The 17974-nt window shown below is 41.3% G+C and overlaps 1 protein-coding gene across 2 annotated transcripts; it reads left to right on the top strand.

Annotated features, from left to right (window-relative positions):
• The first annotated feature begins 2737 nt into the window (after positions 1–2737).
• On the top strand, positions 2738–17675 carry FYTTD1 (forty-two-three domain containing 1). Of its 2 annotated transcripts, none has more exons than XM_074153372.1 (9): positions 2738–2909; positions 6268–6399; positions 9399–9544; positions 10332–10444; positions 11294–11390; positions 12430–12491; positions 13350–13424; positions 14244–14370; positions 15474–17675. In XM_074153372.1, exons 1-9 carry the CDS (start codon positions 2807–2809, stop codon positions 15567–15569), a joined length of 951 nt encoding a protein of 316 aa, XP_074009473.1. In that variant the 5' UTR covers positions 2738–2806; the 3' UTR covers positions 15570–17675. The 2 variants fall into 2 exon arrangements, with proteins under 2 accessions (XP_074009473.1, XP_074009474.1); XM_074153373.1 differs by having other exon boundaries at positions 2744–2909; positions 11321–11390; positions 15474–17562.
• The last annotated feature ends 299 nt before the right edge of the window (positions 17676–17974 follow it).

Here is a 17974-nt window from a genome sequence, read left to right as displayed (position 1 = left end):
TTTCTTTTCTATTGCCCACAGTAAAGAGGATGTGAAAAATGTTGCAGAGTCGTATGTACTTTCCACTAAAAAGCAGTGAAATGAAACTCAGAAATGGAAAAAGTGATGCTGCTGCCATCAGACTGAGAGCAGTTGGTGACAAATTATTAAAGGAGACAAACCCCAGATACGTCTCCAGAGTTGTTTGGTGCCTCAGAAACCAAAGGTAGTCATCTGCACAGTGGAAACTTACTATAATGTTACTTTTAATGATAAATATATGCTGTTTATTGATGCTGGCATACATGAAGACGTACCCCTTGACCTGACACTTTCTACGTGGCTTATTTTACCAGGACAGTACTTCAGCAGCGTTTGGGGGAACAGGGTTCCATAATTTTATTCTTAAAGCAGTAACAACAACAAAACATGCCTGGTGAAATGGAACATGCAGGTGAAGCTGACAGATCTAATTTAGCTCCTAAATCAGGAATTACAAGATTCTTCTAGCTCCACAAGTCAGAATTAGCCTGGATGTTGCTTAACAGTGATTTTTAAAATTTCTTTTCTTTGGAAAAACCTCTCCTTTTCCCCTGCTTCATTATGTTGTTTTGTATATGTTATTTATAGACACAACTATGGTCAATGCCCATGTCAACTTAGCATATAAAAAGTCATTTTGTCAAAAACAAGCCTGATCAGACAGAGCCTACAGTCACACACAGATGTGTTAGCTTCTGTGCTGAGACTAAACTGGGGATTAATCCTCCAGTGTAGAATCTGAGGAGTGCCAGTAGCGGTCGACGCTTTTAACTGTATGAAGAGTATGTATGTATCCTTTTGCTGAACAGTAGCAGAATTTGGAATCTCACAGACCTGATTGCTGTTTGGGGAAGATTTGGGGGACGTAAAGTCAGTTTTCCACTCAATGCAATTTCTTTACTCATTAAAAGAGGAGGCAGAATTGGAAGGTTTTGGTAGATGCCAGACAATTTAATGTTAGGAATAAGAAGCTGTTTTTCACAGGGGTAGTGCCTGTGCCCCTGAGGAAGCAGAGACCTCCTTTGGAAGATGGACGTGGGTAGCTCTCCTGTTCCTGGGATCAGTGCAGGTGTGATACTCCACAGCTCCCAACGTGCAGCTTGGACTGGACGCTCCCCTCTGGCTGTAAACCTGTGAGTGCGTTTAGTACCTGGTTCTTTGGGTCTGGTTTCTGCTTGGGAATTTTAACAGGATGTTAAATTTCCTCCCGGGAATTTCAGCCAGGATGTTCAGCAGGTAACATCTAGCCTGCGGCTCCCCTGCAATGTCCCAGAACAGCAGGGGTTACTGGGCAGCCAAGCCAGGAGGTCTCGTTTTTGTGAGGAGCCGACGGGTGCTGAGGAAGAGCCTGGGAAAGGCCCAGGAAGGAACCAGCCCCAAAACTTAACTACAGCCTGTGGGTGCTTTAGACACACTGTCTTCTTGCAGTAGATACAAACTCAGCAGGGCTACAGTCCTACATGCAGTTAACATACAAGTTCTTATAACCATCGGTGCCACGTGGAACTGTTGTCCCAGGGCTCGGTGGTGACACAATCCAAAGAGCCAGACGGAAAACCAAGAGCTGATGTTTGCGTGGTGGCCTCCATGATCCCCACAGCGTTTCAGCCATTTTGAACGCAGAAGAAAGCTACTCTTCAGGAGCAGGACCTTTGGCTGGTTTTCTGTTGTGCCGAGCAGGAGGCAGCTGGTGTCCTGCCTGGAGAATAAATGCAACCCACGGATGTGGCACAATCTGGATTTTTGTCCGATTTCCACCTGTCACGAGGGCAGGCAGCATCTGCCACCTCTGCAGTTAGTGTATTTGTTTTGGGTAAACAGAGCCTTTGTTTATCAGTGTGACACAGTCACCAGATGGAGCTGCACCCTACAGCATCACAGGAACTTGGTTTAGTGTCTTTTTAAAATGTACATCTTTCATTTGACAGCTCCGTTCTTAGTATTTATTGGTCACCCGGTGATAGCAGCTTCCCTTTAGAAATGTAGCCTGACTTTTAAGAACCTCAAGTTCCCACTTGTCATCAATGGCTTGTCATCAAATCCCGCTTGTCATCTGGAGAGAAATGTATAAATGATCAAATCCGTGGCTCCAAGACTCCGTGTCTGAACTTGGAGAAGACGGAGAAGAAAACGGGGTGGAACTCTCAGCCTCCCGCGCCACCTTCACGAGCTCCTCCTGCTCTCATGAGTGGAAGAGATGTCCCGTGACACAGGATTTATTTTAGGGAATGAGCATACGGAGTACGTGGGCAGTTAACGAAATGTGGGAGCGTTCCTACCGCGAGGAAGGTCCTGCCTATGGAAATACTGAATCCTGCCCAAGGGCAATGGCAATGTGGTCCCTGGAGCCTGGGTGTGGATCTCCCCATCTCTGGCAGCAGAGACCCTAACACGAGCTGTCCTTTGGTCATGTCGCAAAGCAACATGGGGGAAGAAAAGGCTTCACTAGATTCCTTGTCTAAGAAAACCCAAGCAGGTAATTTCTCTCCTGAATTTCTGAATCATGGGATTCTTACCAATAGCTGGAGACGCGCTGTACCTGTTCCTCCAGGCCGGCAGGGGGCGCTGCGCCAGCTCCCGGGCTGGGGGGGAGAGGGGAGGCAGCGCCTCTCCTCCGCGGAGGAGAGTGGTTACTGCGCATGCGCGAGTTACCAGGGAGACACACCCCCGGGCGAGGGAGGGCTGTGGCGCATGCGCGGCCTCACCCTGCGCATGCGCACAGCCCGCCGGCCGTTGGCTGAGGCGGCCAGGGGAGGCGGCGGCGGCGGTGGTCCTACGGGCAGCCATGAGTGGGTTCGGGGCTGCGGCGCCGCTTTCGGGCTCCTCGGCTACGGCGGGGGCCCGGAACGGCAGCAGCGACAGCCTGGAGAAGATCGACATGTCTCTCGGTGAGGAGAGCGCCCGCGGCCCGCTGCTGTGGGGGAGAGAGTGGGGGGGCACGGCCTGAACCAAACGGTGGGGCCGGGGGGTGGTGTGGTGGAACGAACCAACGGTTTCTGCCGGGCAGTGGCGCGGGCGGAACCAACGGAGCGCGTAGGGAGGGGGGGCAGGACCCTACCACAGCTAGAGCGCGGCGGGGGGCGTAATGCGAGGTGGCTTCGGGGGACCTGTGGGCCCGTCGTGACGGGGATCGGAGGCGAGGCCCGGCTGCATCCCTGGGAGCAGAGGAGCTCACAGGGGTCTGGGCCCCGGGGATCGCTGTCCGTAGCAAGGGAGGAGCCAGGTTGAGTGGGGTGGGTCCTCTTTGTTCCAGCTGAGTGCCCGGAGCAGGCCGAAGAGCGGGGCACTGCGTGCATTTGACACCAGTCAGGCCCGCGGTGCCCGGGCCCTTAGCTGGGTGCCCCTGGGGGAGCGTCGCAGGGCTTGTAATTGCAGGGGCGGGGATGGTTAGGTTGCCGGCCTTGCATTTTTTTCTTCCCAGGTATGGAAGTTGGTAATGACAAGTCTCCTTTGTAACTCCTTTGCAGTACTTTACCAATCGGATGAAGCACGATGCCGTCTCTAACACGTAGTTTCCTGTGACAATCTACCCCTTCCTCCCCTGACCTCCCATTGGTTGTGTGTGTCAGGAAGTTGCACAGCCTCATTGCAGATCTGCAGAACTGTGTTTCAAGTGTATCTGAGAACCTGACATCCACACTATATGTATATTTCAAAGAGGTATCTCAGAGTAGTTCTGTTCTGGTCATGTGTGCTGAGACCCTTTAACAATTGGGGACACATTTGGTGTATTCCTGGAGTGTATCTCCCAGTTCCATTTTATCAAAAAAAAAATTGTTTTTTTATACTCCAAGACCACTCCATAAGGCTACCAGAGCATGGTAGATAGGTACTATCAGGAGACTTGCTTCAAAAAGTGAAATCACAATGTGAACTAGAATGTTAACAGTAGCCTTGGCCTTTGTGGACAACCTTAAAATAAGAGGATTTGTGCAATTTTTCCTTCTGTAAGTGATCCAGTGGAGTTCTTTGTTTTGGCAGTGCAGATAGCTTGTGAAATGATGTTTAGAGTTCGTCTGAATACGAAGTAGCATTACAGCATTCATATAAATCTATAAATCTATTTTTACGTACAGTACAGCACACTGAATCTTTGTTTCCAAGGTTACCAAGATTAATAGAGTTATTGTTTCTGAGTGGCTAGTTCTATTTTCATATATTGTAATGTTTCTTACTTGACCAAACTAACCTTTCAGTTAGCCAGTTCTACATGTCTTGGACATTGACTGATAACAAATTGCAAAGGACTGTTGTGATGTCATGGTGACCTTTTTTTAAGAAGCTGTTGTGAGTGGGTGTGTCCCTCAGCCTGTTTAGTTGCAAGATTAACTGGCACGACAACAGTGTCATCCACACCTACTGTCCCCTAAGTCAAAGTTTTGTGGTTTGGTGTCAACAAAGATAAGATGCAATCCCACATCTGTCGTAACATCAACAAGATCGACACAACATTAATCTAGGAAATCTTAAGATTTGGATCTTAATGTTGAGTATTTTCTGATGTAGTAATAAAGATTAAACATATTTTTGTTGCCAGGGTGTTACATGCAACTCATCTGAAGCTAAGCTTCCAGTTTGATAATGTTACCAGGTTATTCTGCTGTTCTATTTGTAGGTTTGATCTCTGATCTCAGGCAAGATAGAAGAACACTTCAGTGTCTCAGCTAACATGCCTAAAGTCCCAGATACCCTTAATTTCCCCAAGTAGGAGAGTAGCTGCACTGAACGTTATTTAAAAACTTGTAACCTGATGTGCAGCAACAGCGAACTTGCAAAAATGGGATTTAAGATGGAGTAGAGGAACACTGAAGCAAGGATTCATGCTCTCTGAACGTGGTGGTTTTGTACCGCAGATACATTGGAATGGAAGCAGCCGTTGCACAGAATTACAAACTCTGCTGTAACAGTTTTGGAAGCTTTAGTTTTTGTTGAACATTACTTTATTAGTGGTGCTAAGTTCAAATAATACTCCTCGTTGAATACTGCTGTTGTCAGTGATCATTTCTGCTATTTTGCACCTGTATATAATTTTGAAGTGACTTTGATTTCCTTTTTGTATAAAAAGGATAGTTTGGGAATCCTTACTCCAGGCATGATCCCTTTGGTAAAGAAGATTATATAGGAATCAAACCATGAGTGACCTGTGTTGGTATTGCTTATCCTGAGAGAATTTTTCTGAATATTCAACCATTTTTCCAGCAAAGTGAGCTGATTTTCTTTTGGCTTTACTTCAGCAGGATACAAAGCATTGGATAACAACATTGTGGTTTTTAAATTTTTTTTTGTTACACTGTTTTTCCTGTTCTACCCCATCCTAGTTCATTTGAACTCTGTTAAGCACAGGAACCCGGTTCCCATCTCTCCCCTACTCAAAAAGGACGTCCATGTGTTTGTGGTAGCTCCCTGTTGAAACACAACGTTTTTATCAATTGTGCTCTGCTGATCTAGATGTAATAAACATAATTTGACATTTTTCTTTCTGGTGTTTTTGTGAACAAGCTAACAGTCAAATAAAAGCGTACCACATCTGGTGCTTTACTCTTATCTCCTGAGCCAGCTACCAGATCAGTGAAGGAAATCCAAGTGGCGTGGCATGATTTGCACTTGAGAGACCTACTGTTCGCTTTTCATGAGTTTATTATCTTACACATATTCTTAAACCGATTAATAAGTTGTTCAACATCATTTCCCCGGACAATAAATAAGATGATTGCTTTGGATTGCAGATATCTGAGGAGAGAAGTTTTCCTTGCTTTTTTCCCCCCATCATTTCAACCTCCATGAACGCATGAAGATAACTCATAGGCTGATTTCTTTCCATGTGATTTTTTTTTTTTCTTAAGTAACTTGGGATGAAAGAGCTTAGATTTGAATTGACATTTTGTCTGGAATCTGCAAAGTCTGTTGGTAGTGGGATTACCTTCTCTTTACTGGTATACAAAAACTATTGTAGTCATTCGATTTAAAGTGTCATGCTGGGCAGAATCTTTCAAGTCTCTTGGATGTTCTGGATGTATGCAACTGCTTCTCTTTTGCTAGGACATTTATATTATAAATGAAGTACTGTAAGACTAACAGGGACCGAATATTTTATAGAGAGATTTCTGGAACCTTAGCTTGTGCGTGCTTGTCTTTGCAAGATTAACTGCTCTGTTTCCCACAACACCAACTTGCTAGGGTTCTTTCTACAGAACTAGAATATGACTGCAGTGTGTCAAATCTTTCTTTTTTATTTTCTGCTTACAGATGATATAATTAAACTGAACAAGAAAGAAGAGAGAAAACAGTATTCCCCGAAAACAAAAAGAGGGCTTCAGCAGAATCGAACTCGACAGTTCAGGACACCGGGCTCCAAGTGGGGAATCCAACAGCAGAAGGGTGTGTATGTCAAACATAATGTGGATTGGTTTTTTTGATGCTGAAATGTGCCGTAATGAAAATGTATGGGTTGGCATGGTCAATTCAGGTGTCTTTCAAATAGCATCATATGAAGTTTTGTTTATAATTCAGTTCTTTGTGATCCATTTATGTTTGGTTTTGTTTCTGGTTCAGTGTGAGAAAGTCATTGATGTGTTGGGCCAACAGGGAGGTTAGAAGCTTGAGGGAGTCTATTTGACTCAAGGGAAGATTGGCTTGCTTTCTGATTTTTAAATTTTATTTTAATTTTGGAAATTGTGTTGATACTTTGTTCCTTCTCAGAGATGGATAGGAAGAGTGCTTATGCCAAAGCCTGTATATTAGGAAATGTGGAGGCCTTGCCAGAGCTCAGAGCTTTGTGCAAAAGAGTGGGTATATTTATATTTGCTAGGTAGAATTCTCCTAGTAGGCCTCCCCAAAATAGCTGCTACTGCAGACTGTAATGCTGCCTCTGGGATTTATAATTGGATAGTGCGGAGTGTTTGAGTTGACTTTTCTTGTTAAGACCTTGGGGTGCACAGGAAGCACCATGTCAGCCTTCTTAAGCCAAAGTTTTACAGTGAAATACAAAAGTGGGAAAAAAAAATCATACAGGCAGAGAGTGAAGAGAGGCAAAGTGCACGATGACAGCTTTACTGTAGATTCCCTGAGTAACTGTCAGGGTTGGGGGTTTTTTTTGATAAACAGGAGTCATACTCTAAAATGATTCCCAGGTTTTAGTCCAGTACATGGCCAGCACCTGCTTGAAGTATATACAAGTTTTGCTTATGTTTGATTTTGGAAAGTACCTTTTTAGCACTGGATTATCAAAATATGGAAAAATACTGTCTAATCAGAAAGCTTACCACCTCAGTCCAAGCTAATGCAGTGTTAAGTTAATACATGCAATTTCTTGTTTAGTAGTGTTAATTTAAAACAAATACACAACTGTCCATTGTATTCACAGTGATCCCCATTTTATCTTTGTTGTTGGTTAATATTTGTTATAGCAGCAGCTCGTAGTTAGCATTTTAGACACAAATGTCTTTGGGGATCAGGGGGATGTCATGTTGCTCAGGGCTCAGAGGAGTTTTGCTTTTTATAAAGGCCAGCATAGCTGTGTTACTTAACTTGTGCATCCTTAGTAAATTAGTGACAGTGCAGGAAAATATTTTACATCAGTCAACCCCAAGTGCAAGAATGTTTGTGTAGGTGAAAGAGTAAGTGAATTTAAATAGTAGATTATAAAACATGTAGTCTTCTCTTATGACCGCAGTTGTCAAATGCAATTATTTATGATCCAAAGGGAGCAAAAGAAGCAAGTATTAGAGTTTTAGAGGGGTTTTTTCTGTCTTGGGACATTCTGTCCTTGCCTGCCCTTCTTCTAGGAAAAAGCAAACATTTTTTTTTTGCAAAATTGCCAGATTCATGACATTAAAATATTGTAAATAGCTTTAACTGCTCCTTCCTATACAACTCCACACATTTTCTCCCATTGAAAGCAAACCTCTTCTATGTAGTTTTTGAGCAGAAGTTATCATTAAGTAGTTCTTCTGAGCATTCTGGTTATTAGTACCTTATGACCAATAGATTTGTTGCTCCTCTGTTGCCCTTGAAGTTATTCTGATAAGTAGCAAATTCTCTGTTGTTTGTGGACAGCTACAGAAACCACAAATGATCAACAGCATTCAATTCGTAGTGGTTTTAGAAGGGGCTGCCAAACTCTCTGGCAAGAAGCAAGGAACTTGAGCTGGGACTCTTTTCAGCTTTTGAGGGGAGAAACAGAGAGAAGAACATTGTTTGTTTAAATAAAAGTTGTCCTTGGTGATACACAATGCAACTGCACAAAACCCTGTGCAGCTAACTTTGAGGTTGTCATTTATTTGAGCAGAGGTTGGTACAGAGGACTTGTGAGGTCCCTTTCAGCCCAAATAACCCTGTTTCTCAACTTTTCTCTTCAAAAAGAAGAGCATTTGCGAACTATCCAGACAAAATGTGGGTACGTAGCAGTTTTGCCACGGCGAATTTATCTAAGCTGGGTTCTGATGGATGGCTCGCCTCATGTGATGGTTCCTGTCTCGTGAAGCCACACAGATTTATTATCAATACTGTGAAGTCAGATACGTCAAAGCTAAATGTGCCTGTTGCTCTAGAGTTGACTCCTTAGTCTTAAAATTTATCTTGCAGTCTGAGGTTCTAAAGAGGTTGATACTTAGGGATAAAACTGAAGCATGGTCTATATTCATAGTGTGAAGTTAAATGGCTCCAGACAGGGTTAACCAAACCATTGTAACTGGAGATTTCAGATGGTTATAGTACAGACCTCAGACTTAACAAGCCTTTTATATTCAAGGGCTGTGTTCAATTCTCAGTTTCATCCAGACTGCCATGCAGACTTCTAATTGAAAACACTTTAAATGTGATGTAATTCATATGCTGTTTAATACGGTTTTGTGGGCCGATTGCTATATTCTTTTTTTCTTAGGTCATGTCTTGGGAACCACTGATCTAAATAAATAAGCTTTGAAGTTGCTTCTTTTCTTTTCTTTGAATGAAACTGGTAATTTAAAGTTTGCTGAATGGGTGGGGAGCTGGGGCTTTTTTTGTTGATGTTGGTTTGGTTTTATGTTATTCAGCACTTAATGAAGTTCCATTTCAGAGTATTTTGGTAGTTTTCTGTGCCAGAATGACTCTCTAAGTTGTCCCTGTAGACATGTCAAATAACAAATTTTCAACAGAAATTAATGCAATGAGCTAGAGCAAAGCTGTGATCTATATGAGAAGCTGATTATTCTTGTGCTAGGACTTCGGCCAGACTGGCTAAAATAACTGAATGGCCAAATTGTCTTCAAGTGTAGTGATAGCTTCTGCTCTAAGGCTTGAAGTGTGCGGCCAAATAACTTGTGTTGCCTGCATAGCATCTTAAATCAATAAGCTTTTTCTTTCCATGAGAATTGTTGAACTCTTCATGCTCGTTGCAGGTTATGGTAAAAATCGTTTGGGACGCAGAAAGAAGATAACAGGGAAGAAGCGTTCTTACGGAGTTATAACTGGCTTGGCAGCCAAGAAAGCAATGGGTTCACGCAAAGGAATTAGTCCTCTGAACAGACAGCCGCTTAGTGAGAAGGTAATTAATGCAATTGTAGTGGTTCACATAAGAACAGATTAAAAAAATGAAACAGAATGGCTTCAGAACAACTGAAATATAAAATGGAGACATCTGGTACAACCTTTTGTTAAATTGAGGCTGTGTTAGCTGAGTTCTTGTTTGTTTTTGAAGGGGGTGGTTAATAACTAGGTTTGAAAGTTGTTTGGTTTTTTGTAAAAAATCACTTAAATGAGTTGCAAGTCATGAAAACTGAAGTATGTTCTGTGCAAGTATGGAGGTACTTACTGTATTTTTGCAAGAAAAGCTCACTTACTGGGATTTCTTGTCTTTGCAATTGCTTTGATACAGACCGGTGATTCTGCCAACATGCCGGTGTTAAGCATGTGCCTGTTACAAAAATGGAAGTTTTTGCAAAATACTTAACTCCTTCAGTAGACTCCCTCTTCTTCACTCCTCCAATGCATTGTTCCCTGCTCCATCTCATTCAGTATTGTAGAACAGGGATTGCTTTTGGATTTGTGAAGAAGAGAAATTTTAAAGATGTGTGGAGCATGTGTTCTGTCAGTTTAGAGAGATAAAGTAATCAAAAAGTAACTGTTAAGCTTTGCTTTTTTTTTTTTTTTGTCTGGTAATGAGAGGAACATAGAATTCATGAAAGTGTAGAAGATATTTTCCAATTAGACTGTGAAAGGTATGCAAAGCCAAATGTATTCTATATGCAGTTAGTAAATGGAAATTGAAGGAAAAGTGTTGGTGTGTATGCGGTATACATATATGCTATATGTATTTATTGTTTTTTTTTAAGAATGCACAGCGCAATTATCCAGTTTTGAAAAAGAAAACAAACCTGCAGAGACAATCTGAAACACAGAGAAAACAACCTCCAGCCCTCAGGAGGCCTGCCCCACTAAACAGAAGGTAAAATAACAACTCTGCTTTTTGAACTCTTCTTGACAGCTTTCCGTAGTGAGTCTTGTTTGACAGGACTGAGTCCAAGAAAAGACAGTGGGTACTGGCCATAGTAATATGGTCAAGGCTATCGTGTATGAAGTTCTACAAATCTGGAGAATGAGCATGGGACAAACATGGTCTCAATACAAAGCCAGATATTTGTTACTGTGTAAAGCTCTCGGGAAGTACCTCTATTTGTGAGCACCTTGTACTCTGCCTTCATTTAAATCAGAGGCAGTCTATATGGAAATGACCAATGTGGATTTCAATATCTTTGAAGTGACAGTCATGGTTTAGTGAACTTTATAAATAAAATGCCTTTGTGGAAGCTGATGCCATCTTCAGTTTCATGGAAGCTACTGCATGTTTTATTTGTGCTGGAATTAATGTGTCTGTTACGAGCTGCATCTTAACTGGTCTCCATGATTAAAATTTTCACTATGTGACTCTGCTGTGGAAACTGTAAACTTTCTTTATACATATCAAGACTGCTCCTTTTTTTTTTGTTCATCTAATCAGCAATGTTTAATGTGCTGGAGGATACTGAGCAAAGGAAAAAGCAGAATTAATAATTGTTCTGTCCTGTGACGTAGGAGTGCTGGGCTTCTATGTAACAGAAGTGATGTCTCCATTTATGAGTAATGTGTTTTGTTCTTAATAGATGAGAAGCTTATTGCAACTGAAATGTTCAGCCTCAAAGAGGCAGCATTACAGGTCACCTTAGGGATCTATTGGGCACTTTCCTGACTTTCATAGTGGTCTCTGTAAGATGTTATCTCTGGAGCCTTTGATAACTATATTTTAAAAATACTACAGGAATAACATGCCGTCCGCTTTTGCCAGAATCGGAAACAAACTAAATCAGCAGAAAGACACTCGCCAAGCAACTTTCCTGTTTAGAAGGGGCCTGAAGGTAATAAAAATGACTGAAAACAACAAAATTGTTCCACAGGTTCTAAGCTAACCTATAACACTGATATTCATGAATCAAATTCATATATCAAATCTGAGTAGAAACTTCAGGTGGACTGGGAAATAGGCATGGGTTCTTCTCAGGAAATGTACTTGTCCTCTTCAGTTACTGTGACTGAAGTCTTGCTTCCTGGCACTGAACTGTTCTGAGGGGCATGGAGCTTGTCAGAGAGTTCGAGGGTAGTTGCAAGCTATTAATTTTTCCTCTTAAAAGTAAATGTTAAAAAGCATTGTGCAGGTTTCAAAAATTGCCTTTGGGTGAAGGAGCAGAAACATGTTTTAGAAACCGATTATGGTTTTGGTTTGTTGTTTTGTTTGTTGGTTTTTTTTAATTATTTTGGGGTTGTTTAGTTAAGTTACTATTTTAGTTACTTAGGGATTTTTTAGTTATTTTGAGTAAGATCAAGAGAATAGAGACTGTGCAGTGAATGATGGTGGTGTTCTCAGTTTTCATTTGTGCCCTCATTCTACATCCGCCATCATGGTCACTGTAGGTAGTTGCTGTCTTCCATACGCATGGGTTGCAGAATTGCAGACAGAATCAGGAGGAAGAAAACCAAAACCGAGGTCCTTTAAAACAGCAGTGGGACATAGCAGCATATTGGATATTATGTGTGCTAACGTTGATCAGATTAGGAACTAGCCACGTTTTTCTTGTTGGCCTGGTAACATTTTGTGTATCTTGATAAAATGTATGTTTGCTGACATAGTCCTCAAAAATGTTCCTATCTCTTTATTGGTTAAGTTAGTGTCATTGATAACTTTGTTTGAATCATTTTGTGTTCTTAAAGTAATTTATTTCCAATGTCTTACAAAGTAATAGGTTAGTTATCTTTGAAGTCCCTCTGAAAGTACAACCCTGTTTGGGCAGAGTGTACAAACAACTTTAAAATTCCGTTTTTGAACTGCTGTATTTCCAGCTGCTGTGATGGGAATTGAAACAGTATTCAAATCCAGTGTCTGTATTGATGTGTTTTCAGGTGCAGGCCCAAGTGCAGTCAACAGATGATCTTGATAATCAGTCAGTAAAGAGAACTCGTCAGTAAGTATTTAATTTGGAAAACTTCAGTCTTGTTACTGGTATGATTCTTGTTTTAGTTCTGGCTTCCTGGCTATGATAATTGAATGGGATTTTTTTTTCCCTGTAGGCATATCAAATGAGTGACAGTGATCCTCCTCCTATCCTCAGTTGTTTCCTAAATTAACTTCTAATTTAACCAGGAGGAGTTTGTTTGCATAAGATGCTTGCAGGAATGAGGGTGAAGGTGGTAGCTTCAGAGGATCAGACTAATCTCTGACACTCATGAATACTGCATAGACTGGAAGAAAAATTCAAATGTCAGTGTTCTTCTGAGCTCTTGATGTAATTTCCATTTTATTTAATATACATACAAATCTATGAAGCAATTTGGAAATAAGCAAGGCAGGACACAAGGTGGACACACAGTTCTCCCCCCATATATTCTTCCCGTATCACACTGTGCCTGCTGGGCTCTTCGCAGCTTGTTTGTTATTAACACAACAGGCTGTGTAAGCAGTGTATGCTGCAGACCTGCATTCTGTCACCTCTTGGATTTGCTTTGAGGACCATTTTGGCCCCATTTATGGCAAGGAAACTGAATATTTTAAAGTGGACATTTCAGTCAGTGCTGTAGTTCTGGTACACCTTGCCAGCATGTGATCTAGCACTCACCTGAATAGGCTTAGATAATGTAAAAGATACAAGAATTAGTAGCCAAGCTTCTTGTAGATTGATTGACTGCATGTGGTCTTCGTGCTAGCCTGTATTCTGAAAGCTTACACATTCTTTACTAGGCAGTGTTTTGAAAATGCTTTTAAAGATACCCTGACTGAAATTTCTGCAACATTTTTCTAAGTGATCTCTGTGTTTTCAAACTAGATGGCGAACTTCCACCACAAGTGGAGGGATTCTGACTGTGTCCATTGACAACCCAGGAGCAATCATAACCCCAATGTGAGTTTTCAAAAAAGTTCTGAAATGTTCTTAACATAACTGAAGTTGCTGTTCTGAGCCATTTAGCAAGTTCCTTGCAGATAGTATTTCAGGTGACCTTAAGCTGAAGGTCAGGCTTCTCATGAAGACTTTTAAATCTGTCCCCTTTCTGAGTATTTCTGAGCTGTGTTTGAATAATATCACAGCTGGATTTCACAAGGCATCTCCCGGTTAGGAGCTTGATGTGGTGTGTGGAGTTGAAGAGTGGTGGGCTGGCAGATTTCCACCTTGTCTGTCTCTTCCAAATCAGACCGTATTGCAGCTCTTTTCCTCCCATACCTGAAAGTGAATGAGTATCTAGTTGATGTGGGATGGTAATGGTTCCTTCCTGAATCGTAAAGATACTGCTAGAGTTGTGCTTAAAGAAAGCATTGCTATTAATTGTCTTTGGGAAGTTGATGGTACTGTTGTTTCATGAGGTGTTTTATTTTTAAAATCTCTTTAGTAGCCTTTTTCATTAGTAGCATTTTATCTGTAAGGAAGACTGTACCTTGTTTTTGTAATTATGGGAATAATTAACAGCAAATTACACATTTTGTCAGTAGGATCGAGAAAGAAGAGGTAAGATTGCTTCCTTCCGGGACACTTGCTGTCTGGTAACAATAGCAAATGCTACCCTTTTATAGTTCTGCCTGACTTTTACCTTCTTGAATTTGGGCCCTCCAGCTACTTAGCCAGCCTGATCAAGTGGCTTGATGAAAAATTCATACCTCTATCAGCATTAAGGCTTTATTGCATAAAATACATATTCACTGTGTCCTTTGTAACCTTCTTTCACAGTTCCCAGAAATTGCGATTAACTCGTACTCCTGTGCCGCCATTTCTAATGAAGAGGGACCAATCTGAAGAGAAGAAGGTGCCCAAAGGGGTTCCATTGCAGTTTGATATTAATAGTGTTGGAAAACAGGTAAATGCAGTTTCTTTCCTCAACTGTGGAAGTAGTTTCAGATAAAAACCCGTGAGCCTGGCACTTTGCTCCTAGACTCACTAGTGACAGAAAGAGGGAACTAGGGACTACTTCTTGTTTCCACTTCCAGTTCTTCCACTAACTTGCTGTGTAACTTCAAGCAAGTAACTAAACTCACTGTTCCTGTTCCTCTAGTTCACGTCTTGCATGCCCACATGCTTTAAATGGGATCTAAATTGTTTAATATTTCTAAAAGCCTTCTGGTGTTCCTGCTGTACTTGAATCAGCAAGTGTGCGTAATTCAGGGATGAGCTGCTTTCAGTTGTGTAACCGGTATGGAACCCTGGCAGCTGAATTTATAAGGCAACTTTTGCTATGCATCTAGGAAAAAAGAAATATTAAATGCGATGATGTAAAAGCTTGGAAGTGAGCAGTGTTTCAAAAGTTTAATGAAGACAGGTGATTTGGTGCAGGAATCTTAGTGCTGTTATTGAAGGAATTCTTACAGAGTGACAGTTAGATGCTGTTCTTGTCATCAGCTCCTTTACTGCCAGCGTAGAAAACTCCATGGGGGCAGGGCAGCGGTCTGGATTTGTTCCTTCCATGAATAAGTAATATGTCAAAAATAGTCTACGACTATGCTGTAAAATTAATTGGAACTTTTAGACTAGACTCCAGTCGACTGCCTCAACTGGATGGACTGGAAAGCAACCTACATTAACACAGTTAAAATGCTGCATTTATTGGAATTGCATAGAATCTGTGTGGGGAAATGAGTGTAGTGAGTTCCGTTTATCAGTCTGTCTGTGCTCAGTTTAACTTATGATATTTAGAGTTGACTTTCAGTCTTGACACTGTACCGTGTGTTCGTGATGATTTCCAAGAAATGCTAGCTCTTGATATATAGTGCAATCTGATTTTTAAATGGTGTGGGAAATGGGGAAATGATGAAATCAAATTAAACCTTTTTTTTTTTTTAATCTAAATGAGGCAATTAAGAAGTGATGATACAGAATGAGGAAAAATTGTTCTTGTCTCCATTACTTTGGTTAAATTAACCTAAGCATCTTTTAAGCTTATGGTTAAATGACTTTATTTTTCAGACAGGGATGACGCTGAACGAACGTTTTGGGATCCTGAAGGAACAAAGAACAGCGCTGTCTCAGAACAAAGGAAGCCGTTTTGTAACGGTGGGCTAACCTGGCAGACGGACTTGGGCACTGATCCCACCTACCTAAGAAGCTGAGATAAAAGTGGGCAGAAGAAGACAGCGTATGACACTGAAATTTTCCAGACTTCTTGCTAAGATGGTGGCAGAGCTATCGATCTTTATTACTTTTACTTTGAGTGGTAAAAGACGCAATGCCCTGAGGGGGGGAAAGTGGGGAAACTGATCTGCTCGAGTGGCACTGTCACCTGGTTGGAAAAGATTCTGTTGCCCAGCTGATGAAAAACACTGATTTTTGGTTCATCTTGCAACCAAAACACAAACATAAATTTTAAAAGGTTTTCGGTTTTTCTGTTGGGTTTTTTTGTTTGTTTGTTTGTTTAGGAGTGCTCAGTATCTGTTCTTTGACCCGTCTGTTCTGGTAAAGATTACAAGTTTCATTACGAACCCCATTTTAGGGTTTTTTAGGGGCTGCCTATGAACTTTCCCTTGGACTGCAGTTTGGCAGAGAGCCTCAGTCCATGAATACTTTGGTAGTGATGTAGCGGCATTTTTCATGGGAGCATTGGTTGTACTTCTTTGTGCTTTTGAAGTTCAGTTTTTTTCCTTTCTTGAAAACATAATGTTTTGCATCTTCACTTTCACAAATAAAGCTGTTAGCTGAGACCCAAAATATGTAATTTGGATGGAGACTATTCTACTCTTATCCTTAAAAGTGGTCCAAATCATATTGGAGGAATACTGCACAGGCAGTATGAGAGTAATTTATATTGCAAATAGCTCAAGTTCATCATCCTCCTCTGTAAATGGAGTACGTCTGTCTCCTATTTTTTTTTTCTTAAATTTTTGCTTTCTGTTTCTTTTTGTAAGTTTTTTCAGAAACTTAATGCAATAACTTCACGTTTTTGAATAATTTCGTAATAATAAATACATCAGTTCACAAGGAAATCTGTGGTAGGGTAGAGTTCGTTAGCCTCACGGACACAGGATTCGCATCTTGCATGCCTTGCCCCAGAGGGTTTTCTCTGGCTCTTAGAGATAGCCAGAGGCAAGTGATCTAATGGCACTTGTTTGTACATACCAAAGAGAGGTGAGATGTGAAGCTGATCAGAAATGGTCGGATATCTTCAAATTGGCTGAAACTGGGGAATGTGGCTGGAGGAAAGACCTCGGTTTTTCAGCACGTGCAAGGCATTAAGCAGGAGTGTGCAGTCACTTGCTTTAAGCTTAGCTTTGCGCATCAGAATCTGCAGGATGGTGACAACCAGGACATCCTCAGTCTGAATTTATATGATCCCTGAAACTGAGGCATCCCTTCAGAATTGCTTCCAGACCAGGAACTGATGAACTTGACGCTGTTCTATAGCAATGAGATTTAGGTACAGTCAGGTAAAAGAGCGATAGGCTTGCTGCATCCAGAAACGTTTATGGTGTTTGAAGTGGGTTTAATTCCTTTTACTGTTCTCGGAAGAATTTACATTTGATTTCTTCCAGAGTTGGTTTCCTTGCATTTTTATCTCAAATTCCAAGTTAACTAGCATTTACTGGGAACTTCAACGCTGAAGAGCATTTGATGGTAGTAGGGCTTTTGTTTGTATAGCAGTTTTAAAGTCAGAGTGCATCCTGATGCTATATAGTACTTAAACCCTTATTTTTAATGTTGACAAATATACCTTAGCAGAAGCAAACTAAATGTAATGGTGTTAAGGGTTTTTTTTCTTAATTACTAGTAGGATTTTTTTTTGGGGGGGGGAGGGAACGTCCCACTGTTAGAATTTGAGTAGATAAAGTGTTGTCAGTCATCCTGTTTCAGTGTATACATTTTCCATGTGCCAGGATGCAACAAAAAAATTCTTTTGCATCAACATAGATGCAAAACATTGATGCAATGCATCAAAAAATGCTAGTTTGTATTTAATGAGAAGATGCTTTACACTGTACCTTTTGGTATTTTTTGGAGAAGTTACTACATTTGATCTATTCTGAAGCTGTTAATTTTTTTTTAAATAAAAAGTTACAGGTTTCATACTGTCTTGTTCCTGTTATAACCACCCTGGCAATATGATGGTTATTTGAATTTTGTGATATCCTTCAAGGGGGTACTTTAATGATTAAATTCTTATTAAACGTTCTGGAGAACATGCCGAAAAGTTACCTAATTTAAAGAGGGGTTGCATTGGTTGCCCAGCTTAAAATCCTGAAAATTCAGCACTCCTTGGAGCAGCACTGCGGAAGCTCACTTGCATTTAAATGTGTCAGCTTTTAATGTATTTTTCAGTAGCAGGATGTGGTGGAGTGTCTGGGTGTGATGGTACCAGATCCCTTCACCCGCGCGGGTGTTGGGGGGGTGTTGCTGGGACACGTCGTGCTGGTGAGATGTCGCTGTCATCCAAACCCGTGTTGCAGCATCAGCGCGAACACCCTGAAAAATGACCG

Source organism: Numenius arquata, chromosome 9 (genome assembly GCF_964106895.1).
Source record: "Numenius arquata chromosome 9, bNumArq3.hap1.1, whole genome shotgun sequence".
Lineage (NCBI taxonomy): Eukaryota > Metazoa > Chordata > Aves > Charadriiformes > Scolopacidae > Numenius > Numenius arquata.
The sequence above is the reverse complement of the archived record's forward strand: the minus strand, read 5'-3'. Positions and strand labels throughout refer to the sequence as shown.